This window comes from Onychostruthus taczanowskii, unplaced genomic scaffold, assembly GCF_017590055.1.
Source record: "Onychostruthus taczanowskii isolate IOZ18803 unplaced genomic scaffold, ASM1759005v1 scaffold51, whole genome shotgun sequence".
Taxonomy (NCBI): domain Eukaryota; kingdom Metazoa; phylum Chordata; class Aves; order Passeriformes; family Passeridae; genus Onychostruthus; species Onychostruthus taczanowskii.
In genome coordinates, this window is record NW_024502680.1 from 3,799,486 (window position 1) to 3,821,585 (window position 22,100).

The 22,100-nt window shown below is 59.9% G+C and overlaps 2 protein-coding genes across 5 annotated transcripts in view; one reads left to right on the plus strand and one right to left on the minus strand.

Moving 5' to 3' along the window:
* Positions 1 to 11,633, minus strand: part of KIF1A (kinesin family member 1A) — a 36,035-nt gene extending 24,402 nt beyond the window's left edge. For all 4 annotated transcript variants that reach the window (XM_041416206.1, XM_041416205.1, XM_041416204.1 and 1 more), the window contains exons 1-15: positions 11,490 to 11,633; positions 7,522 to 7,598; positions 7,243 to 7,422; positions 6,694 to 6,759; positions 6,395 to 6,573; positions 5,927 to 6,038; positions 5,484 to 5,561; positions 5,131 to 5,196; positions 4,820 to 4,837; positions 4,394 to 4,469; positions 4,206 to 4,284; positions 3,737 to 3,879; positions 1,761 to 1,894; positions 813 to 892; positions 416 to 491 (exon numbers count right to left, since the gene is read on the minus strand). In XM_041416206.1, coding sequence (XP_041272140.1) covers positions 416 to 491; positions 813 to 892; positions 1,761 to 1,894; positions 3,737 to 3,879; positions 4,206 to 4,284; positions 4,394 to 4,469; positions 4,820 to 4,837; positions 5,131 to 5,196; positions 5,484 to 5,561; positions 5,927 to 6,038; positions 6,395 to 6,573; positions 6,694 to 6,759; positions 7,243 to 7,422; positions 7,522 to 7,598; positions 11,490 to 11,595 — 1,470 coding nt within the window. In that variant the 5' untranslated portion in view covers positions 11,596 to 11,633. The remainder of the gene's footprint in view (positions 1 to 415; positions 492 to 812; positions 893 to 1,760; positions 1,895 to 3,736; positions 3,880 to 4,205; positions 4,285 to 4,393; positions 4,470 to 4,819; positions 4,838 to 5,130; positions 5,197 to 5,483; positions 5,562 to 5,926; positions 6,039 to 6,394; positions 6,574 to 6,693; positions 6,760 to 7,242; positions 7,423 to 7,521; positions 7,599 to 11,489) is intronic.
* A 6,801-nt stretch (positions 11,634 to 18,434) lies between these two features.
* Positions 18,435 to 21,724, plus strand: AGXT (alanine--glyoxylate and serine--pyruvate aminotransferase). The gene is made up of 11 exons (XM_041416348.1): positions 18,435 to 18,614; positions 18,739 to 18,931; positions 19,264 to 19,328; positions 19,401 to 19,501; positions 19,714 to 19,784; positions 20,098 to 20,182; positions 20,405 to 20,500; positions 20,743 to 20,812; positions 20,895 to 20,990; positions 21,185 to 21,313; positions 21,617 to 21,724. The coding sequence occupies exons 1-11, from the start codon at positions 18,450 to 18,452 to the stop codon at positions 21,722 to 21,724; spliced, it is 1,179 nt and encodes a 392-aa protein (XP_041272282.1). The 5' UTR covers positions 18,435 to 18,449.
* The last annotated feature ends 376 nt before the right edge of the window (positions 21,725 to 22,100 follow it).

Genomic DNA, 22,100 nt, shown 5'->3' on the forward strand with positions numbered 1-22,100 from the left:
GCTGGGGACACACACACTTAAGAGGTTTGGCCCAGTCAAATGCTACGAGCAATAAAGAGATGGACTATTCACCCACCCACATTTCTTAGCAAGGACTTGCTGGCTTCAGGGGCAGCAATTTTAAATATCTGAAAGTATGAATTTTTAGAAGTTAACACTGAAGTTCAAGAGAGTGATCATCAGCAAGTTCCCTCATGAAGGGGGGCAGCATGCCAGCAGTGGGGGGTGGACATTTGCAAGTATTTGTACCCGTGTTTGTGCCCAGCAGGCACAATGCTGGGATTTCCCCCATAGGTTTCAGAGACAAGAAAAGGATAGTGAAGTACACGGGACTGGCCAGCTGTGACAGAGTGGATCAGAAGGGAGCTGCAGGTACAAACCAGTCCCCAGGAAGTAGAGAATAGGATGATCCTACCTTTTTAGGAGAAAATACACCCAAAGTGCCTCCATCCTCCCTCATGGCCACCCCCATTTCGGCCAGCAACGCTTCCCTGAAGGAGCAAGAGAAAGAAGTGCCTGTCAGAATTCCACGCACCCCTGGGGCCAGCACCAGGACGGAAGCCCTTGGTTTGTCCCATGGATTGCAATGCAGGGCTTGCCACAGCTCTCACCACAATTCAGGTGGGTTTTTCAGAGCAGCCCACCTCTGTGCAGGCTGACATGGTGGGCACTGGGGTCCCCAGGGGCAACCCAGGGTCCGGCTGGACATCCAAACTGCTTGGCTGCCCCAGGAACTCAACTGCTCTAACAAAATGTCCAAGGAATGCCACCTGTGCCATGCCATGCTGCCCCAGTCCCCCCAGCCCACCCACCTCTCCATCCGTATCGCTTCTGTCCTGCGCAGCTTCTCCTCCCACGTCTCGTTCAGCTCTGCAATGATCTTCTCTGTTTCCTGCCAGGGTGGGTTCGACAGGGGGTCAGTGGCACCACCCTGGGGCAGCACGCCTGGCCCCTCTGCCAGCTCTGCCCAGCAGGCTCCAGTGGGACACCCCTCCCAGTTTCAGGCCTGTTTATACAAGCTGCAGCAGCATTTCACCCCCATCTTTCCATCAGTCCCATCTCGAAGCGTGAGGCACAAAGACCAGCCTCTCCATGCCCTCGCTGCCAGCCCACTGCTGCACCATGCAGGACCAGGAGCACTCTGCCCGTGACAGGAGTGCCCATCCCAAGCCCAAGCACCTGTCCCACAGGTCCAAGGCAGCCATCCCCTGCAAGGCAGCACCAGGAAAACCCTACAACACCCAAACCCTCAGTGTGGGCGAGCTCTAAGTCCGTCCGCTCTGCAAGAGCACATCCGAGTACTGCTTCCCATGAGGATCACCCTTCATGGGGTTCCAGAAAGCACTGAGCCCCCTCTGCAAGCTGCAGGGCATTGAGGGGAGAGGGAGAGAGGGAAGGGGAAAGGGGAGAGAGGGAATGGGAAAAGGGAGGAAAGGGGAAAGGGGGGAAAGGGGAAAGGGGAAAGGGGAAAGGGGAAAGAGAAAGGAAAGGAAAGGAAAGGAAAGGAAAGGAAAGGAAAGGAAAGGAAAGGAAAGGAAAGGAAAGGAAAGGAAAGGAAAGGAAAGGAAAGGAAAGGAAAGGAAAGGAAAGGAAAGGAAAGGAAAGGAAAGGAAAGGAAAGGAAAGGAAAGGAAAGGAAAGGAAAGGAAAGGAAAGGAAAGGAAAGGAAAGGAAAGGAAAGGAAAGGAAAGGAAAGGAAAGGAAAGGAAAGGAAAGGAAAGGAAAGGAAAGGAAAGGAAAGGAAAGGCACCAGCCTCTTACCTTGAGTCTTTCAATTGCCTCTTCGCTGCCTGGAGCAAACATGATGCGCTCGTGGAGGCTGGCCACGGAGGCAGCACGGCTGGACAAGGCAGAGAGGGAGGAAGAGGGGCTGATCCCAGCGATGGCATTGGTCACTGTGGAGAGATTGTCATGGCGCTGACTCAGCTCTGCCCCTCGAGCATCATTATTGTTCTCAAAGTCGGACACATCTACGGGCGCGGAAGGAGGGATGGGCCGGGGAAAGACACACAGACAGGATGACAGAGAGAGACAGAGACAAGAAAAGCTGTTGGGAAAAAAAAAAGAGTGGCCGGTGCGTCGAGAAAAAAGGCAGGAATTACAGGAAAAGGCACAGGCAACAGCAGAGCAGCACAGACAGCAACAGGGCAAGGGCAGGCACTCTCTTCCCCAGCCCAGGCAGCCCCTCAGAGAACAGGGCTGTTTGGTAAGGCAGATGCTGGAAGCAGCCGTCCTGGGCTCCCAGGGACACTTTTTTGCAACCTCAGGTCCTGCATCCATCAGGTCTGGGATCAAATGTCCTCCCCAGGTATGTGCCACTGCCGCTTGTCATCCTCTGTATCTCACAGAGCCTGTGTGGTTTTCCCTGCCCAGATGCCTCAGATTAGCCAGATCTGGGAGCAGAGAATGAGAAGGGAAGGGGATGAGAGGGAGTGGCCCTCTGCCCTACGAAGGAGTCAGGTAGACAGGGCAGGAGGAGCGGCAGGATTCCCTCACAGGGTCTGCTCAAAGGAAGCCCATGGCCGGCTGGAGCCCATGGCCTGCTGGAGCATCACCTTGGCCAGGCAGCCAGAGAATGAAGCCAGGACTGCAGGCAGTGGTGCTTGCCAGCTGGCACCCCTTGCCAGCTGACACCACACCCCAGGAGTCAGCTGTGGTGGCTTAGGACCCAGGCGTGGGAGATGCTCCTCCAGCCCTGAGGAGTTACTGGTTCTCAGAGCAGTGTGCAAGAGGCAGGCAGGGCACAGGTCAGCAGGATTAGTCACCCATCTCCATTAGCCCACATCCAGGGAAGCTGAGCCAGGAGGCCTGAACCAGGCCCCTGTCTCCTCAGCAGGCTCGCCAGAGCCAGGCTGCACTGCCTGATCAAGGGAGGGATGGGGCCACAGTGCTTATCCATGGGCCAAAGCCTCCTGGCCACCACTTCATCAGGAGACCAGCATTCCATCCCACCCGAGGGCCGTGCCAGACTCCAGTCCCAGTGAGACACCAGCAGAAGCAGCAGCAGCAGCAGCAGCAAACATCACAACAGCATGGAGGAGGAGTCCCCGTGTGGCCTGGGCCCTTGGCATGGCCAGGGTGGAGGACACTGGTCCCTTCAGCACCACCCACGCCCAGGTGCTAACCACGACTCTGGCACCATCCCCTGTGCCAGCTCCCTGAGGATGGGCAGCCTGCAGGCACACACCAGCCCATCAGCAGGGGCTGGCTGCAGGAGCCCTCCCCATGCTGCACGGGTGCCCCTGGGCACAGCCTAGAGCTCCAAAAAGCCGTGAAGCAACAGAGAGTACCAGTGATGGGGAATACACACATTTGGATCCTCCCGCAGCAGGATGGGCTAAGAGAGAAAGAGAGGGCAGGGAGCGGGGGTAAGACAGAGAGAACAGAACAAGGGGGTTCATCTCACTAGGATATCAGACAGCACAGGGAGGGGAGCCCATGGGCATGTGCAGTCCCAGTAACACCTTCCTGGCACCTCTGCTGGGTGCTGGATGCTGCAGATGGTGGGTGGAAGGGAAGAAGGGAAGGTTTGCCGGGCAGAAAGCAGCTCCCCCTGTGACAGGAGGGGTTGGGGGCTGTGACCATGCGTGCAGGGGCTCACCAGAGGCAGCACTGTGCTGCTGTGGGGCAGGGCAGCAGGGTGCAGGGAGGCTCTGGGGACATCAGTCCCGCAGGCTGGCAGGACCCCAGCCCATCGCTGCCTGGAGCCTGTGGCAGAGGGCACCCGTGGTACCTACTGTCAATGATGTCCCCGAGGCCCTGGGCGTAGAGAAGGTCACGCAGACGTGCCACCTCGTCCTTCAGCTCCCGGATGAGCTTGTTGTTGGGGTCCTCATTGATGACAGCATTGCAGCGGATCTGCTTGGCACGGTCAGCGTACCTGGGGAAGGGCGGGGTCTTGAGCAACACTGAGAACTGGGGCAGGGTCTCGAACAACACAAGAACAGGGGCAGGGTCTTGAACAGCAAAACCCCAGCTGCTGGGCAAGCAAGAGTGTTGCAGAGCCCCTCCAGCAAGGAGAATCCCAGTGCCAACCCTTTGACAACCTGGCAACCCTCTGGCCTTTTGTCAGAGGTTGCAGGTTCCCACAGCACACCCCCAGGTAGGGACACCCCAGAGATGGGGAGAGCATTGGCAGTGCCTGGGCCTCAGCCAGCCTCCCCTGTTCTTGCTCACTGCAGGGAGGACAAGGGCACTTCTTCCTACCTGAGGGTGCTGAGGGTCTCATCGTAGTTGATGTCAGCAGGACTGAGAGCAGCCACCATGGCAGTTCTGGAGTTGCCTCCTGCCCAGTAAGACAGAGCCATGAGGGAGATGCTGGTCCTTGTGTCCCCTGTCACGCCCTGCTTGGCAGCCACACCCTCCAGCAGACCATACCCCCCAGCTGTCCTCACCCAGGTTCTCCCGCAGCAGCCAGGTCAGCACCGAGTCTCGGTACGGGATGAAATCTGTCTTCTTCTTCTTTTTGTTCTGGGGAGTGGAGAGCAAAGGGAAGGGCTGTCAAGCTGCCTGCTCTCCTCAAAGGGAAGGTGACAGCTGGTCCCCAGCCATGGGGACTTGGAACAGGATGGCAGCCTTGGGCATCTTTGCCCAGGTCCACAGGTCCTGCCTGTGAAATGCCCTGAGCTGGGAGGGTTGTTAAGGCTGGCTATTGAGAGCCCCAGAGGGAGGAGGAGGCTGAAGATTCTGCCAGCCCCCAGGAGAAGAACAGCTCGAGCACAGGCACAGTCTCACTCCCAAACCACCCTGCAACCCACTCCCACCCACTCCCTCTGTGCTCAAAACCAATGCCCCCCTCCCCATCCAACCTGGGCACCCACCTTGTTGGGCCCTGAGTCCTGCAAAGGAAATGGAGAGACTGTTTAGGGAGCTGCTGTTTTCCTTGGCACCCACCACAGATCCCTGGCCCTCAAGCAGAGAGTGCCACATGTCCCCATGCAGATGGCATCTCCACCAGCCCAGCTTGTCCCAGCCGCAGGGACAGCTTGGGGTGTGTCTGCCCACCCCCTGGAGCTGGGATGCTCCATCCCATGGAGCTGGGATGCTCCATCCCTCAAAGCTGAGCCCAGCCCTGCTGGCCTGAGCCCATTTCCCCCCAGTGCCAATGTTTGTCTGCTCTCCAGCTACCTACCATTTCTGCCAGGGCAGAGATGACTTTCCCCAGAGTGGTCAAGGATTTGTTGATGTTTGCTCCTTCCTGGTTAGAAGAGGAAAATGCTCAGTCCCCATTTCAGAGCCACATTAAAGCCCAGGAGAAAGTGAGGAATATCCAGCACGGTGTGGCCAAAGAGCAGCTGGTCTTACTGGGTAACCAGCACCCCCCAGCTGGGACTCATGGCACTGGGCAGCTTTCAAACACAATCTCACCAAGGATTTTGGCAATGCAGTGGGCAAAGAACCAGGCAAGGGAAGGAGATATTTTGGAGATGAGGGAGGAGGCCATGGTGTCCCACCAGCAGAAGGGGACCTCAGGTCAGCTCTCACCTTTAGCCTTGTGCCCTTGGCACCTGTGGAATCAGCTCGTTCACTCCCAGCCAGGTCCACCAAGCTGATTTTGCTGACCTGCAGGCAGAGGGGAGGCTGTCAGCCCTGTGGGCACAGCAAACCCAGCACAAAGCCAAAACCCCTTGCAGGATGACACTGCTCTGGGGCAGCAGTGGGCTCTGCAGGGCCATCCTTGCAGGAGTTGCTCAGGAGCAGGGCTAATACCCTTACAGGCAGGGCTGAAGGGCACAAGTTGCCAAATATCCTGCACAGGGGCCAGTCCCTCGAGGGACCATGAGCCAGAATGTGCCTGGCACTCATCTCCCTCCTGGTCCAGTCCTCCACCAGGCTGCCCCACCTTGCCCCAAGTGCTGATGAAAGAACACAAAAGTCCTTCCTGGATCCATGAGGGCTCCCCTGAGTCCTCCAGGCCCTGCTCTTACCTTCTCAGTGGTGATGTCTGTCTCGGCGTCGTGCCGCTTCTGCGTGAAGATGATGTTGAACACGGCGTGGGAGCGGCTGCTGGTCTCATTCATGTTGGTAGCAGCCACTGTGCTGCAGGGAGAGTAGGACAGGGAGGTGTGACACTCTGTGAGGGACACTGGAGTGGCTGGTGACAGGGCCAGGGCTCATGCCAGGACAGGGTACATGTGGGAAGGCAAGTCTGGAGGACAAGAGAGGGCTCTGGGAGAAGATGTGCACAGGTTCAGGCTTTCTCCTGCTGTCTCCAATGCCCTTGGAAAGCAGGAGGAAAGTGAGGTGAAAGCAAGTGGGGGCACCCAGCACCCAGTGAGGAGAGGACAGCCACTTCCAGAGCAGCTGGACTAGCAAAGTAAGGGAGTGAAGCAGAACCTTCTAGAAGTGACTGCAAGCTTCCCAAACCCTGCCCATCTCCTCCTTCTCCAACTCACCGGGCTTTGTTCCCAGAGTCCATAAGGTCCTGGATGTCATTGTAGGAGGTCACAGCCAGCTTGGAAAGGTCCTCAACATATGGACCCATAAGGGGATGCTCCCTCACCCGCAGGTTCCCCTTGTTCTTGGGGTTCAGCAGGTCCCTCACACGCTCACAGTAGATCTCCATGTAGCTCACCTAGAGCAGAGGGCACGGGCAGAGCTGGCAGGATGGCCCCAAAGAGGGGTCTGCACATGGCACAACCTGTGGAGCCAGGTGGGAGGCCAGAAGGGGCTGGGCAGGCAGAGGGGAGCCTACCTCCACAGAATAGGACATGTTGTCATTGGTGGTGTCATTGATGCGGGAGAAGAGGTCCTCGCACAGCTGCGGACACAAGAGCGAGCTCAGCCCCCACCAGCACAATGCTCCTGCCTGGGCTGCCCAGGATACAGGGGTTTCTGCCTTTTCACCCCAAAAACCAGCCAATGAGTGCTGGAACAGCTCCTGGGGAGCTGGCAGAGCCGCCCATGCTGACACGGAGAATCAGCATCCCCAAAGCCCTGCCGTGTCCTGCAGGGCCAGCATGCGGCAGCTCTTGGTCAGCAGCTCAGCCCTTGGGCCACTGTGCTCACAACCACTGGCCTTGTGTGGCCAGACCATAGTCCTTCCAGCCCTGGAGAGCCTGGATGACCCTCCTTGACCCCCTCCTGGTGGAGCCATGCCAGCTCACTGTCACAGCAGTACGATATTAGACCCTGGCAAAACCTGGTCTCCCTCCCACCCTGCTGCCCTCTTTCCTCCCATCTCTGCTTTTCCTTTGAGCACCCCTTTGGGATGAGGGGGACAGGCAGTTTTCCCCAGGCATACCTGTGGGATGATGCCTTGCTGGTCCTTCTCCTGCTTGCCCATCATGGTGTAGGATTTCCCAGCTCCTGTCTGCCCGTAGGCGAAGATGCACACGTTGTAGCCTTCAAAGGCATGCTGCAGCATCTCCTCGCCAATGTCCCGGTACACTTGCTTCTGGGATGCATAGTTGATGTCTGCAGGCTGCACAGAGGAAGGGGACATGGAGAAATTTGGCAAGGAGGCTCTCCTGCCTCTTCCCAGCCCAGCCTTTGAGGCGGGCTCAGGCCTCCCAGTGCTTACCGTAGTGTGGGACCAGTAGGAATAGTCAAAGCTGAAGCTTTTTGGTGTCTCTTTGGGCTGTTTTGGGTTCAGGATAGCTAGGGACAAACAGATGGGAACATGAGGCCACCAGCCACCCATGGTACCCCTGCCCCACCTCCCTCTCCCCTCTCCATGCGGGAGGGATGAAGGGTGATGGGTTTCAGTCCAAAACAGCCCTGGAAGGTGGACTGGGAATCTTCCAGCTCTGCATCCCCCAGACCCCACCTGTGAAAGCAGAGGAGGTGGTGCCATGGCCAGCAGAGCCCAGGGAACAGGAAGAGCCTTGCCCAAACCTCCTGCTGGACACAGTGAGTGGGACATGACTCCTTCCCTCGGGTTCCTTCCTGCTGTGGCACCTTCCCATGGGAGCCCAGCATGGCACGGGAGGGTCCCAGCCTCCCTCTGCCCACAGCTGGGCAGCGTGTCCAAAGCTCCCATGCTGGCACCCGTGGGGTGGGAGCAGCTGCAGCCCTGCCAGGGCTCCCCCAGAGCCCCTCTGGCTCCTGCCTCTGCAGGTGCCCAGCCCCAGCAGGGTGATTAATGCCTCGAGTCACAGCACCAGCGGAAACAAGAGTCTGCTTTTGTCATCCCCTGATGAAAAGGACGTTGCTATGGAAATTGGAGACTGCATCACTGCTCTTCCTCATGCCATGTTTTTTTTTTCCTCCTGTAGAGCGTTTACCATGTGGGTTTTTTTCTGGAACAACAGATGCATCAGAAGGAACCCAAAGCAGCGGGTAATCACGAGGTGCAGCCACCAGCCATGTTAGGTGACAATGAAGTGACATTGAGGGCTGCACAGCACAGCTCCTGTGCCCACTGCCCCAGCTGCTCCCTGCCACCACCACGGATGGAGGAGAAGCCATAAGCCCAGAGCTTTCTCCATCCCAGCCTGCTCTGCCCTTCAGTCAGCCAGGGCTCAAACCCACTCCTGATTCCAGCTGGGCCTTCCTGGGCAGCCCCAGGCACGGTGCAGCTCTCTGCCATGGTCTCTGATGGCCAGATGTGGAGTGTTACACACACAGAAGCTTTCTGCTCTGAATCCCTCCTCCAACACCACAGTGGAGGTGCTTTCTACTCCCATGGGAAGGGTCCACCACTTCTGACCTGAGAACAACCCAGCACAGCAGTGAGGCAGACTGGGGAAGGGTGGCAAGTGGGGTCAGGATCCAGCCCTGACCACAAAACCACAGCACGGTGCTCCTGAGATGCCCCTTGGCATGGACAGAAGCCCAGCTCTGGCACCAAAGGGGCTGGCACGGGCTCCCTGCCTGCCTACCTGCTGCAGGCAGCCTGACTCCACTGCTCTGGACACCTGCTGCATTCCAGGCAGCCTGATTCCCAGGAGAAAGGGCTGGGAAGTACCAGCTGGCAATCCTGCAGCAGCAGACAGGGATGTGGAGGCCCTGGGGGAGCAGGTGTTTGTGGGCAGCAAGGGCACCATGGTGGCTGCCTGCTCCTGAGCCCTGCCAAAGCCTGATGCTGTGCTGAGGGAACTGTGAAGAGAAGCAGGAGCAGAGGTCGTGCAAGAAGTGGGATGGAGCATCTCTGATGGCTCCTGGTGCTTAGCCTGGCAGCTCCATCCGGTCACCAGGTCTGGCTCTGCCCTGCAGAGGTGACACTGACCAAGAGAACAGGAGCAAAGATGAGTTGTGGAGCAGGATGGAGCCACACAAGGAGCCTGTTCTGCATCCCAGTGCCAGCCCATGCTGGGCACAGGGCACGGAAGCAGCCGGGGATGGCACCACGTGGCTCCAGGCATCCCAGCTGCAGCTGCTCAGCTGGCATGGGGAACCAGAGACCGGGATACAGGGGAGAAGGGAGCATCCTAAGAGCAGGCATCTCCTGTCCTGAGCTGAAACACTCTTGCCATGCCCCTGCCATTCCCATTTATTTGCCTGCAGGCAGGTGGATGCTGCTGGTGGAGTTTTTTCTTTCCTATAGGACTTTTCCAAAGCTGCTCAAGAATATTCATGCTCTGGGCCATTGGGATTGAAAAGGCAAGGAGAGGGTGTGGAGGTGAAGACAAACATAGAGACAAGGGGGCTGGAAGGAGGAAAACTTCTGGAGATGTCCCTCACATTGCCCTGAAGAGCCAGCAGCATGAGTGGGCAGGCAGAAAGCAGGAGAAAGCCCAAAACCCACCTCAGAGAAAATATCACCAGGTTTTAAGGGCAGCAGAGGCACAGCTCCAGACAGAAAACATGACTGGGATCAAAGCCAGGGGTCTCCTCCACACAATCCTGGTGGGAGCCATCAGGAGAGGGGCCAGGAGTGTTGGTGCCCAGGATGGTGCCCAGGACACCACAGGAACAGAGCAGCAGGGTTGGGGGGCAGGTGGGTGGCTGTGGCAGCTGGAAGTTTGCAGGTGAAAGGACAGCAGAGAAAGGCTGAGATCCCTTCCCACCCTGGGCCCCTCTGCCTCCCACAGGGCTCGATGCTTTAGGCAGGAGAAGAACCTGCCTACCCAGCACAGGCAAAGGTCTCTGCAAATAATCCTGGGAAGGGCAAAACTTCACTCTCACTCCCCTCAAACATGATTATCTTTGGTTTCTCTGCCAGGAGCTGCAGGGATTGAGGCAGCCCTGCTCTGCTGGCCCCCTCCTGCCTCCAGCAGCCGCAGCAGCAGCAGGTTTCTGAGCCCCCCACACTTGCTCCCCAGCCCCCTGGCCAAGAGGATTAGCCAGTAGTTTGTCCATTCATGGAGAAAATCCTCCCTGTCAGCAAAGGGCTCCTGCCTGCAGCCCTGCTGCCCTCCCTGGGCTGGAGGGGTGGGGGCACAGCCAGGGTGTGCAGGGTGAGCAGGGGCAGACAGCTCTGAACAAACACAGCCACGGTGGAGGTGGGGGATGCCTGATGCTCTTGACTGGAACTAGGGGCACAACAGGTCCCCCCCAGAACCAGAATGGGGAACATCTGCCCTCCTATTGCCTGGCCCTGGGCAGCTGGGAAGCTCCTGCATGGACAGGAGGCTTCCTCACCACGAGGACAGAAGCTCTGTACCCCAGGCAGATGGAGAATCCCTGTCCAAGCACGAAGGGAGAACCCCCACAGGATGGCAGAGACCAGCAGTGCTGTCCCACAGACCTTCTCCCTAGGCCTGGGGTGGCCAGCGGGGTCCCAGAGTCCCCCTGCACCCTTGGGTGCTGTCCCCTCCCCAGCAGCAGGGTTGTCATAGCAGCCTGCAGGGCGGGGGTGGCTGGCACCGGTGTCTCACCCACCGTCGGTGACGCAGGCAGCCCCAGGCGGGCGGGCAGCGAGTTATTTTAGACACTGCCCCATCTGGAGCCTTCCAGAGCCAAAGAGGAGGGGCTTGACCGCCATTCCCACACCGTACTGCCAGCAGCTGTTGTTTAAAGAGGGGCAAAGGCCAGGCAGGCTCCTGGGGACACACAGCCCCAAGGCTCCAGGCTGCACCCCCACTCTGAGCGCACCATTCCTTCGGCAAACCCTTCTCCCACCCCTCCATCCTGCTGCTGCTGCATCTCCAAGAGCCCCAGAAAAGCAGGAATGGGTCCTGGCACACTGCAGTGAGTGGTACCTGGCCAGGCAGTCAAAAACCACTTGCTGGCCCACGCACAGCTCCAAGACCAGGCTGGACATGGAAGAACATGATCTCTAGTGGAAGGTTGGAACGAGATCATCTTTAACGTCCCTTCCAAAAAAACCACCCTGTAATTCTGTGATCCCTCATTGCCTACTGGGGAATACTGCCCCTTTCACTGTCACCAAAATCCAAAGGCTCAGTGCCATGTAGATCCCACCACTGCCATTCCAACAGCAGGACTGCATTTCCCCATGGAAAGCTGACCACACCTCCTCCTCCAAACCACTGGAGATGCTTCAGGCATCCTCACCACGGATCCCCACAGCTTGCTGCTGGGGCCACACCACACGTGCTCCTTCCCAGGCAGCACCCAAAGCCCCCCTGCCCCTGAGGCACTCACTGGTGGTGCTTCCTGACATCTGGATGATGCATTTGGACTCCCGGCTCATCTCCCGGGAGTTGAAGGGCCGGACGCGCACTGCCACCTTCACGGACGCTCCCGCCATCGCGCTGGCCGCTCCTGGGTCCTGCCAGAGGGGAGCAGTGCCTGTCCTGCAAAAGGGAAGAAAAGTGGCTTAGGAAAACTTGCATCCTGATCCACATCTTGCAACTGTGCTGGATGAATGCAAGGCCTGTGCAAGGAAACCTGCTGGGAACGCTGTTCTGTCTCTGCCTGAAAGATGGCGTTTTGTCTCATACCTCGACCTGCCCTCATTTTACCTCTTCTCCCTGTCATACCTCAGGTCAGGAACCCCAGCTCAGTCCCAGGGACCATCCCTGCCGCCACCCCAGGGCAGCACTGGAGCCTCCATCCCCCTGCAGCATCACTTGGAGGGCACCCACAGCAGCGGGCAGAGCCTCTGCCAGCACCAGCACAACCCCCAGGGAGCAGCTTTTTCACCCCAGGCTGCCAATGGCCCCGAGCAGGTACCCCCCAACCAGCAAGAAAGCTCCCTGCCTGTTACCAGAGCCTCCTGCCTCCCCTCCAAGCCCAGCAAGGCAGGGACTGGGCAGCAGGACAGGGGGGGAGGGAGGGAAGCGATGGCATTCCATTGGGAACGGAGGCGGTGGCTGAGCACAGCCGCGGGCATGCGCCTCCCATTCAGCTCCCACAAAGCAGACTCGCAGCATCAGCACCAGCAGCCCTCCCTGGGAAGCCAGTGGCCATTGCACACAGCTGAAGCTCCCAGTTTACCATTGTATTTCCAGTCCTTTTGCTAAAAAATTAACTGCTAGTCTCACCAAGACAAAACAAACCCGCCACCAACATCTCCCAGAGCAGCTGTCCACCCCAGCATTGATGCCCAGGTGCTCTGCAGGCCATTCCCAGCTTCCCTCAGCTGCAGTTAAACCTCATGAGCACTGCCCAGAAAATTGTACTAGGATCCTTCCTCTGATTGCTGCATTCTTTGGGATCCTTTTGGACCTGACACAAATCCCTTCCTGCCTTCTAACAAATCCCTTTTCCTGCCTTTCCCTGCTCCCTGGCTCCCCATGCTCCCTGGTGCTGAAAATGGAGCACAGGACCCCTTAGAAAATGGGCAGGAACTGCTCCTCTGCATCCACCTGCAAGGGTGTGTGTGAATTCCCTAATGCTTTTCAAGCCTGGGTTTTGCCAGCAGGATATTTGCTCCAGGAGGAAGGAGATCAGGGAGAAATGAGATGGTTAATGAGCACCAGCACAGCTCTGGTTACATGGGCCATGACCAGAAGGAAGTGGAGCAGTAAGGAGGGATCTTGAACATGAGATGTGTTTTCCCATAGTGGAAATGAAAAATTCAGGAGAATTTGTGGAAAAAGGTTGGGGGGGGGGGGGGGGGGGGGGGGGGGAGGGGGGAGCTGAAGGGAAGAAAAAAGCAAATCCACAGAATAAAAAGTATCCCAAGAGAAGGGGATGGCTTTAAAACTACCTGAGGTCTGACAGCTGTGGTTTGATTTCCAAGGGGGTGAGAGGAAACCATAGACACAGTGGAAAAATTTGCATCAAGAAAGTGTTACAAGCTTGGCACTGCCTTTCAGAAACCCTTTGCCTATTTTATAAGTGAGCTGGCATGTACAACAGCATGCAGAGGACAAAGCTGCTTCTGTTGGAGTTCCCAAGCCCCCCTCTTATCTTCCTGCTGGGATGGCTCCAGAGCTCCCACTGTGCTCAGCCAGTGATCACACCCATAAATCCCAGAGTTCAAGCCTTTGGTCTCAGGCTTTCTTGAGCTTGGATTATTTTAAGCAGGTGTTTAACACCACCCTTGAGTCCCTAAGCAAGCAAGTGGGCTGCTGCCTCCCAGTGGCCTCCGCCTCCCCACTCAGCCGGGGAAAGGAAAAATTAAACAGAAGTGCTTGCCAAAGGGGAATGAAGGAGTTGTTTTTCCTGTGAAAACGATTGGATATATTCCCATGTGATAGGGCTGCATCTTCACGAGGCCAAGAGCTCAAGCTGCTCCACCCTGTGGCACCGCTCAAGGACAATGGATTCATCCCCATTCACCTGACAACTGCCCGTGTCAAACATTTCCCTCTCCTCCTGAGTCAGGGCAGCTCCCTTCCCCCAGCTCTGCGGCCTCTCCAGCTACCAGGGCTCTGAAGAGGTGGCTCAGGTCGCTGGACTCCTGCCTCCAGCACAGTCCCAGAACAGCAACACCCATCAGTGAGCACCCCAGGACCTCCTGCTGCCTGCCCTGGGCCACCTCAGCCCCTGCTCTTATCCCCTCCCACCCCTGTGCCATTCCCAGCCACTCCAGCCCCATCACTTCCCACAAAGAAACTCTGATTTCTCCTTTGAACCACTTTCCTGTGTTCCCCATCCTGCTGTGTACCTTCCCTTGGTGCTGCTTTCCTCCCTTTGCCTTTTTCTGCCTGCTCAGCCCCACACCCCGTACCCCCACCACTGCTGGCCGTGAGAACCTCCCTCCTGGCCAGCAGGACCTTTTCTCTCTCCCTGCCATCCACAGGCTACACCCCAGTGTATTCCCATCTGGCTGTCCTTGCCCAGCAGTGTGAGTTCCTCTCCTGGCCAGTATTCCCTGCTGCAGAGTCCCAGTTCCATTTTCTGCTCCATCCATTTCCCTCAGCATCCTTGATGGGCGACACACTGCTTCCCTCTTCTCCTCTGCAGCTCTCCAGTTCCACCCCTGCCACAGCAGCACAAGGACCCCAGGTGACACCGTGTGCCCTCGGGGACCCCCAGCAGACACTGACCCAGCTGCTTCTCACCCTCCTTTCCTTCCCCTGCCTCACATCCCTGGCTCAGGGAGGCATTCAGCCTGCACCCCTGGCACCGCTGGGCACTCAGCATCCTGTGCAGAGAGGGGCCAGGCTGCAGCGAGCAGGGCCAGGGGCAGGGCCAGGGCCAGGGCCAGGGCCAGGCATCCCCCCCAGGCTGTGGGCAGCTCCAGCCTGGCCAGCTCGCTCTGCCTGGGGACAGCCAGAGCAGCCACCGCCTGCTTAATCTGCTGCCATCGAGAGAAATTCGATAAGCCACGGCCAGCCCTTCGCTGGGATCCTGCCAGCACCAAAGCCCTGCTCCCTGTTCCCTCCCTGCCGCCTCCCAGGGCTGCCCTACTCACAAGAGAGGCTGCAGAGAGGAATGGCAAATTCCTGGGGCCAGGGGCAACATCTGGACCTGTCCCCCAGTCCTGCAGGGCATCTCTTCCCACCCTTTCCCGTGCAGCCTGCTGGCTCTGCCCATCCCCATGACACACCAGTCATCCCCAGTGAGGAGCAAAAGGCCTGGAGAGCCATGATTAACTGGATCAGCTAAGATTAATTGGGCAGATTAGCTAATGAAACCGCTCTTAAGTCCAGGGGCTACCAACTGGCAGCCTCTCCTGCTGAGAGGTGACCAACAGGACAGGGAGCATTGTCCCCAAGTGCCACCAACCAGCAAGCTCTTCCCCAAAGGATGCTCAGGAGCATGCTGTGCTGCCGGTCCCCCAGCTCCAGCAGATGGGGAGCTGCCTGCAGCCAGGGAAATCCAAGGTGAGTTTCCCTTTGTCTGCTCACATCCAGCCCCACGTCACCTCAGTGAGGGCGAGGGTGGACGCCCCGTTTGGCTGCACCAGTGTATTCTCAGCAGCTGCCAGGCTTTGTTGTGGTGAGCCCTTCCCCTGCACCCTTTGTTGGGGCTCCCCCAGCTCTGACTGGGACCACGGGACTGTGTGCTGCCCCTAGGGCAGCAGGGAACACGTTGCTGGATGACATGGCACCATCAGCGCCTGCCAGCCAAGCTCCTCACCCACCTCCCGCCCCACACAGGACAAGGGGCCATGACGGTGCAGTTTTCTCCAGACAGCACCTGCAGGCAGGGAAGCAGCTCAGAGGACAGCCCAGGACAAGGGCAGATGCCCCCCACACTCAGAAGAAAGCCAGCCCCTGGTACCCTGCCCTCTGCCTCCTCACCTCCTGCCCACCCCAACGCGGGACACAGCCCCAGGGCAGAGTTTGCAGCTCCCTGAGAATTCCCATGCAGATTCAGTTTACAGGTAGCAAATGTAAGGACATGGATGAGGGGTTCTGCTTCCCATCTCTGCTGCAAAGTAACCCCACCCCCATCCCGGCTCCCTTCATCCTCTCTTCCAGACATGCCAACCCAAAGCAGGGAAAAGCTGCACAGAAAAGGCAGTGAGCTCTGATGGGTGCCCAGCATTGCTGGGCATGGAGAAAGGCAGCCAGGGAGGGGGAGCACAACAGATTCCCACCGCACCCAGGGCTTGAGGGGCTGCAGCTCTTGCCACATGCAGGGAGGTGGAGGGTGGTGGCAGCATCTTTGCCAGCGCCAGCTGCCACCTCCCAGACAAAATGGAGGTCAGCAGCAGCATGCCGAGATGGCAGAGCCACCACACCCCTGGCCATACCCAGGGGAGGGGGAGGCTCTCTGCCTCCCTGCCCCCAGTGCCACAGAGGCCACCTGCACGGGGCTGCTCTGGCTGCTGGGATGGAAGGGTTCCTGCCTGTGCGGTGCTACGGGAGATGCTCGGCTGGTCCCTTGTCCTCCCTGCGCCCCGATGCTGCCGCATGGGACCCGAGCAGGCAGGAGCCCGGCTCACACGGGGTCTGCAGGATCTAGGGGAGGGGTCACTGCCCCGTGAGGGGGAGGAGGAGGAGGGAGGGGGGGAGAAGGAAGCAGAGGAGTAAGACAATAGGGCAGGTGCAGGGCTGCTCCCTGCGAACCTGGATGACCAAGCGTGGAGCTCTGCACTGGTCCTGCGCCCCGGCACCTGTCCCTTCAACAGCCAGCAGCCACTGCACTGGCCCGCAGTGACATGGCGGCCCTTGTCCAGCCACTCCACAGCGCAAGGTCACCGGCAGCTGCTCGTCCTTGGGGGCCAAGAACAGCCTTAGCATCGCAGCATCTTTGCCAGCCACCCGCGGCGAGAGCCCCAGGTGGGGCATCCACCACTCCCTCCAGCGCTGCTGTTTCACTCTGAGGCATTATGATGGTGATGACGCAAGATGGCTCAGCTGCATAACCACAGCCATCTGCCCCGAGGGAAGAGCAGGGGTGGCTCTGGGGTGACAAGGGGTTCCTGTGTCCCCCGCCATGGGCTGCGGGGATGGCATCCTCCCCCTTCGCACCCTGGCCGGGGCCGGGGCGGCAGAGGCATCTCCTCGTCCGCGGGCAGCCCCCCCCGCCGCACCCCGGCTGGATCCTTCTGGAAGGTGGGGCGGCACCCGGCGGTCACCGCGCTGGGGACCCGAGGGCAGTTTCCCACACCCACAACTTCGAGCATCGGGGGGCTCCGCAAAATGGCCACCGGCCGCGGCCCCCCCGCCCCGCCGGACCCTCGGGGATGCGCATCCCGCTCCCACCCGCCGCGCCTCGTCCCCGCCGGGGCCACGAGGGGCGGCACCGCCACCCCGGAGCAGCCCCGGTCCCCGCTCTGCGCGGGGCGGCACTCGGCAGCTGTCGCCTGGCAACCGGCACCGGCCCGGTACCCCGGTACCCCGGTACCTCGGTACCCCGGACGAACACCGCTACCGCTGTTCCCCGCGCAGTATTCCGAGGAGCGGCGCTGGCCAGGGCTTCCTGTGCCCCCGGTCCCGGCGCCGTCAGTTCGCTCCTCCGTCCGCCGAGCCCCCGCCCGCCTCCCGGGGCACGGCCGCTCCTGCCCATCTGCGCCCGGAATTCAGAGCCAGCGCAGAAAGCGGATTATTCCTTCGCTGCCAGCTGTTTCCAGCAGCACGGCCAGCCTCGCCCCACGGCAGCCCCGAGGCCACGCGTCCCTTCCCCGCCCCAGCCATGCCCCAAATCTCCCTAGAGGACAGGGAGATCTTCTTCATCCGATATGTCGTCATCGCTTTGGTGGGATGATGGCTGGGCAGCAGTCCCCAGGCTGCTTGTGGCTTCCATCAGCCATGCGGGATCAAACTCATCTGCCCCCAGCTCCTCCCAGTGGTCACCACCCGGCTGCCAGGCAGATGCGCTCTCACCTGGCACTGTTGCTGGCCCCGTGCCTCTGTCCCGTTTGTCTTCAGCAGCGGCCACTGGTGCCAGTTCTGCCGGGTGGGAATTCCCACCCCTGTGCTGCCATCCCAGCCAAAGCTTTGCTCACTGGGGCTCCTCTGGGCAGGGACACGCTCAGGGCTCTGCTAAAGCTGGCAGCAGGCAGCTTGTTTGCATTTCAGGGTATGGATGGCAGAGAATGTGGCAGAGGCACAAGGCAATGTGCTGTGGGTACACACAGCAGGTGACAGGATATCGACCCCACGTGAAGCCTGTGGCATCCTCAGGACACTCATGATGCTCATGAGCCTGCAGAGCAGAGCTCACTGTGGCAGGCACTGTGTCTGTGTCCCAGTCCACAGCCCTGGTGCACATCAGTCCACTGGCCAGCCTCCCTCAGGCTGTCCCTCTGCAAGGCAGGTCCCTGGTCAGGGAGCTCTGGTCAACAGGAACGTGCTGCAGGAGGAGCTACGACCATGGCAGCTGTGCCAGACCAGTCTCAGCACAGGATCTAGGTGCCCAGAGCAGGGACCCACCTGCTGGGGTACTGTTGGGAGACATTAGCCCTGGAGTTGTGGGGGCCGTGGGGACAGGGACTGCCTCCCTGCCCCCAGTGCTTGGGAGTCCCAGAGGCTGACGTACCTGGAGAGTGATGACCTGAGCACCAGCAAGGGAGCATCCCCCAAAATGAGGGGCCCAAGACAGCAGGGATAGCACTGGTGACACATTAACCGGGCAGGGGAGGCAGCCAGGGGTAGAGTCCAGGCTGGTGGGGGGGAGCACTGATTTCTGGGTCAAGGTCCGTGGGACATTGGACACTGCTGGCACAGGATAGACTGTGCTGCAATGCTGGCAGCTGCTCAGGCAGCCTCCAACACTCCTTTTCTCTGGGCTCAGCTCCTGGGGACAGCACGGCGTGCCATGGCCAGCAGCGTGCTCCGCGTTGCCCCTCCGGAGGAGCTGCTGCGGCCCCTGGCCGTGCCCGAGAGGCTGCTGCTCGGCCCGGGGCCCAGCAACGTGCCCCGCCGCATCCAGGCTGCGGGCGCCCGCCAGCTCCTGGGCCACATGCACCCTGAAGTGCTGCAGGTGAGCTGCCCCAGCCCAGCTTTCCTTCCCTCCCCTCCTCTTCCTCACCCCCAGGAGGGGCTGGAACAGCTCTGCTGGGGCAAGAGGGGCAGTAGCAGTGCTGGCCAGTGTCCTGCTGCCGCAGGTGATGGATGAGATCAAGGCAGGCATCCAGTACGCCTTCCAGACACAGAACAGGCTGAGCCTGGCCATCAGTGGCAGCGGCCACTGTGCCATGGAGGCCGCCCTCGTCAACCTGCTCGAGCAAGGTGACACCGTGCTGGTGGCCATCAATGGCATCTGGGGACAACGTGCCGCCGATATTGCCAGGAGGCTGGGTATGCTGGGAACAGGCAGATGGCATGGCAGGGCTGAGGGGAATGGGCTTGCAGGTGCCCTGGTTTGCTGTCCCAATCCTGGCAGTGCTCGGTGACACGGCTTACAAAACCAGAGAGCACTCTGCTAGAGAGTGCTCCAGGTTTTCCCAAAAATGCTGCCACTCCATTTGTGGTGCTTTATGGCTTTTCCACTGTGCAAACCTGCAGGAGGCCAGACTCGGGCAGGTGGCTCTGCTCCTGGGTCATGCGTGACCAATTGCCCCACGGAGCAGGTGACTGCCCAGTGGGAAGCATGCCCAAACCTCACTCTCCTCTGCCCAAATTCCTCCCAGGAGCCAATGTCTGTGAGCTGCTGAAGCCCCCGGGCAAGTACTTCACTCCACGAGACATTGAGCAGGTGAGTGCTGGCCACTGTGCAGAGGGCACCAGCTGACCTCCAGTGTGGTCACCTTCCCCCTGTGTCCTGCAGGGCCTGGTGCAGCACAGACCTTTGGTGCTCTTCATCACCCACGGCGAGTCCTCCACAGGGGTGCTGCAGCCGCTGGAGGGGCTGGGCGAGCTGTGCCACCGGTCAGTGCGTGGTGGGCACCCCAAAGTCACCACTGGGGATTTGGGCCTGGGGATTTATCTGTGCTGGGCTTTCCTCTGGCCCTGTTGTGCTGGAAGCAGTCGGTGCCAGTGAGACACGCAGCCCCTGCGGGGAGCAGGATGCCAGGGCTGCAGGCAGAGACGTGGCAAGAGGAGGTGGCAGGAGCACCAGGCTGAGCTCTGTCCTCCCACAGGCATGGCTGCCTGCTGCTTGTGGACACAGTGGCATCGCTTGGGGGAGCCCCCATCTTCATGGACCAGCAGGGTAAGAGCCACAGTGCCATCATGGGCAACCAGGGGACAGAGGGGCTCATGCCTGGGACAGGGAGAGAGAGCAGTGGGATCAGCCCCTCCACCTGCATTTTGGCTAGCAGCACTAAAAATTGGTCCAGCCTGTTCCCCTTGGGGGACATCAGCAGTGCCAGGGGGCCTCCCAAAGCAGCCTGAACACGAGCAGGACCTGCCCTGTGTGCCATCCTTGTGCCTCACACCCACCACTTGCAGCCAGCTCGGAGGGCTCAGCATTTTCCTGCTGGGAGCCTCTGATTCCTAAGGAGCTGTCTTCCCTCTTGGGGCAGAGATCGATGTCCTGTACTCAGGGTCCCAGAAAGTCCTCAACGCACCCCCTGGCAGTGCCCCCATCTCATTCAGTGAGAGAGCCAGGTAAGAGCAGCCCGGTCTCACCAGGGTGGAAGGCAATGGGGCTGGGGAAGCTGTCACCTCTCACCTGCCTCTGTCCCACTCTGGGGGTAGACCCCATCCCATCCCTGGGCAGTGGCTGGGAGCTGGAGCCTATCTCTGCGCTCACCTTAGGGGAGTCCTCCTTCCCACCTTGGAGCTGGTGGGGTCAAGGTCCCACCTCTCCCCAGTGCTCTGTTTCACCAGGGAGAAGCTGCTGAGGAGGAAGACAAAGCCCCCATCCTTCTATCTGGACATGGGCTGCTTGGCAAACTACTGGGGCTGTGACGGGGAGCCGCGGAGGTGAGGGCGGGCTCTCCTCTTGCAGACGGGGACAAGCGCTCCCCAGCCAGCCTCTGTCCTGGCTCGGGGCTGCCTGCCCTCCAGGGCTCAGGCCCTGCCTCCCCATCTCCCTGGCTGCTGCATGCTCACAACCCTCTGCACTGGGTGATGAGGAGGGAGGATGCTGTGCCTCAGTTTCCCCGGCCACGAGCACGGGGCTGCCAGTCTGTGTGCAAGCTGAACCCTGCGGGTGCCCCTTGCAGGTACCACCACACAGCACCCATCAACAGCTTCTTCAGCCTGCGGGAGGGCTTGGCCCTGCTGGCAGAACTGGTGAGTGGCACCAGGCAGGCAGGGCAGCACCAGCAGGAACCCTGCCAGCAGCAGGGACCTCCTCTCTCCTCTCTGCCCACAGGGTCTGGAGAGCTCCTGGGAGCGACACCGGGCCAACTGCACCCTGCTGTGCCGGGGGCTGCTTGACATGGGGCTTGAGCTCTTTGTGGAGGAGGAGGTGGGTGCAGGGCAAGGCCACCACCGCCACCACCGAGCGGGGCAGCGTGAGGACACAGCCCTGGGCAGCTGGAGATGTGCCTGGGCAGCTTTTGATGCCAGAGAAAAATCTCCCCGCTCCGTGATGCTCTCTCCTGGCACTGTGCTGGGGTCACCAGGGGCCGTGGGACTGACAGCAGTTTCTCTCTTCCTCAGGAGGCCAGACTTCCCACCATCACCACTGTCAGGGTGCCTGAGGGCTACAACTGGAAGGACATCACGGCCTTTCTGATGGACAACCACGGCATGGAGATCGCTGGGGGCCTGGGCCCCACGGTGGGCAAGGTGGGCACAGTCTTCCCCTCCTGCTGCCCACGGCTGGGCACAGATCCCCGCGTTCACTGCCACCCTCTGGCTGCCACAGCGTGTGTGGCTGGCACGGCGCGTCCCATTGCCCGGAGCAACGCATAGCAGCATAACCGCACACAATCACCTCCTAATTGAATAACCACGCACGTAATTAGCGGGGCGACACCTCTTTATAGAGAACGATGTGTTAAACACGAACAAGGGAGCTGCGCACAACCACTCCCGCCTGGCTGTGTGTCCCCCACTCCCTCTGCACAGACACTCACCCTTCTCCTCCAGGTCCTGCGCATCGGCCTCATGGGCTGCAACTCAACCAGGGCCAACGTGGAGCGAGTGCTTGCAGCCCTGCGAGATGCCCTCCAGCGCTGCCACCGCAGCCGGCTGTGAGCAGCCCTGCTGGGGGAGGTGGCCTGGCACTGCCTGGCAGCTGGCAGCAGAGGGACTCCTCTGCCTCCCTGGGATGCTGGCAGGAGCCACGGCAACATCCAGCAAGCCAAGGCACAGTGGAAAAGAGCTGGGAGAGCAGGGGACATGGAGGAGAGGGCTCTGCTCAGCAGATGTGAGACGTGGCTCAATACCACTCCTCCCATCACCCCCTAAGTCCTGACCCCTCAGTTCTTTCCCTTCCCCTGGCCCCAGGGCATGGTGACCCTCAGCAAGCTGACAGGGGCTGGATGCAGGGTCTGACCACAGGTCCCTTCCCCTCCCATCACCAACAACCTCAGCCTTCCCCACCCTGCAGTGCAGAATGCCAGCCATCCCC

Bases quoted from the DNA above. Each gene is read 5' to 3' on its own strand.
- AGXT (XM_041416348.1), top strand. From the start codon at position 18,450: ATGGCCAGCAGCGTGCTCCGCGTTGCCCCTCCGGAGGAGCTGCTGCGG. The intron at 19,502-19,713 runs GTCAGTGCGTGG...GTCCTCCCACAG, and splicing joins CTGGGCGAGCTGTGCCACCG to GCATGGCTGCCTGCTGCTTG. The intron at 21,314-21,616 runs GTGGGCACAGTC...CTTCTCCTCCAG, and splicing joins TGGGCCCCACGGTGGGCAAG to GTCCTGCGCATCGGCCTCAT.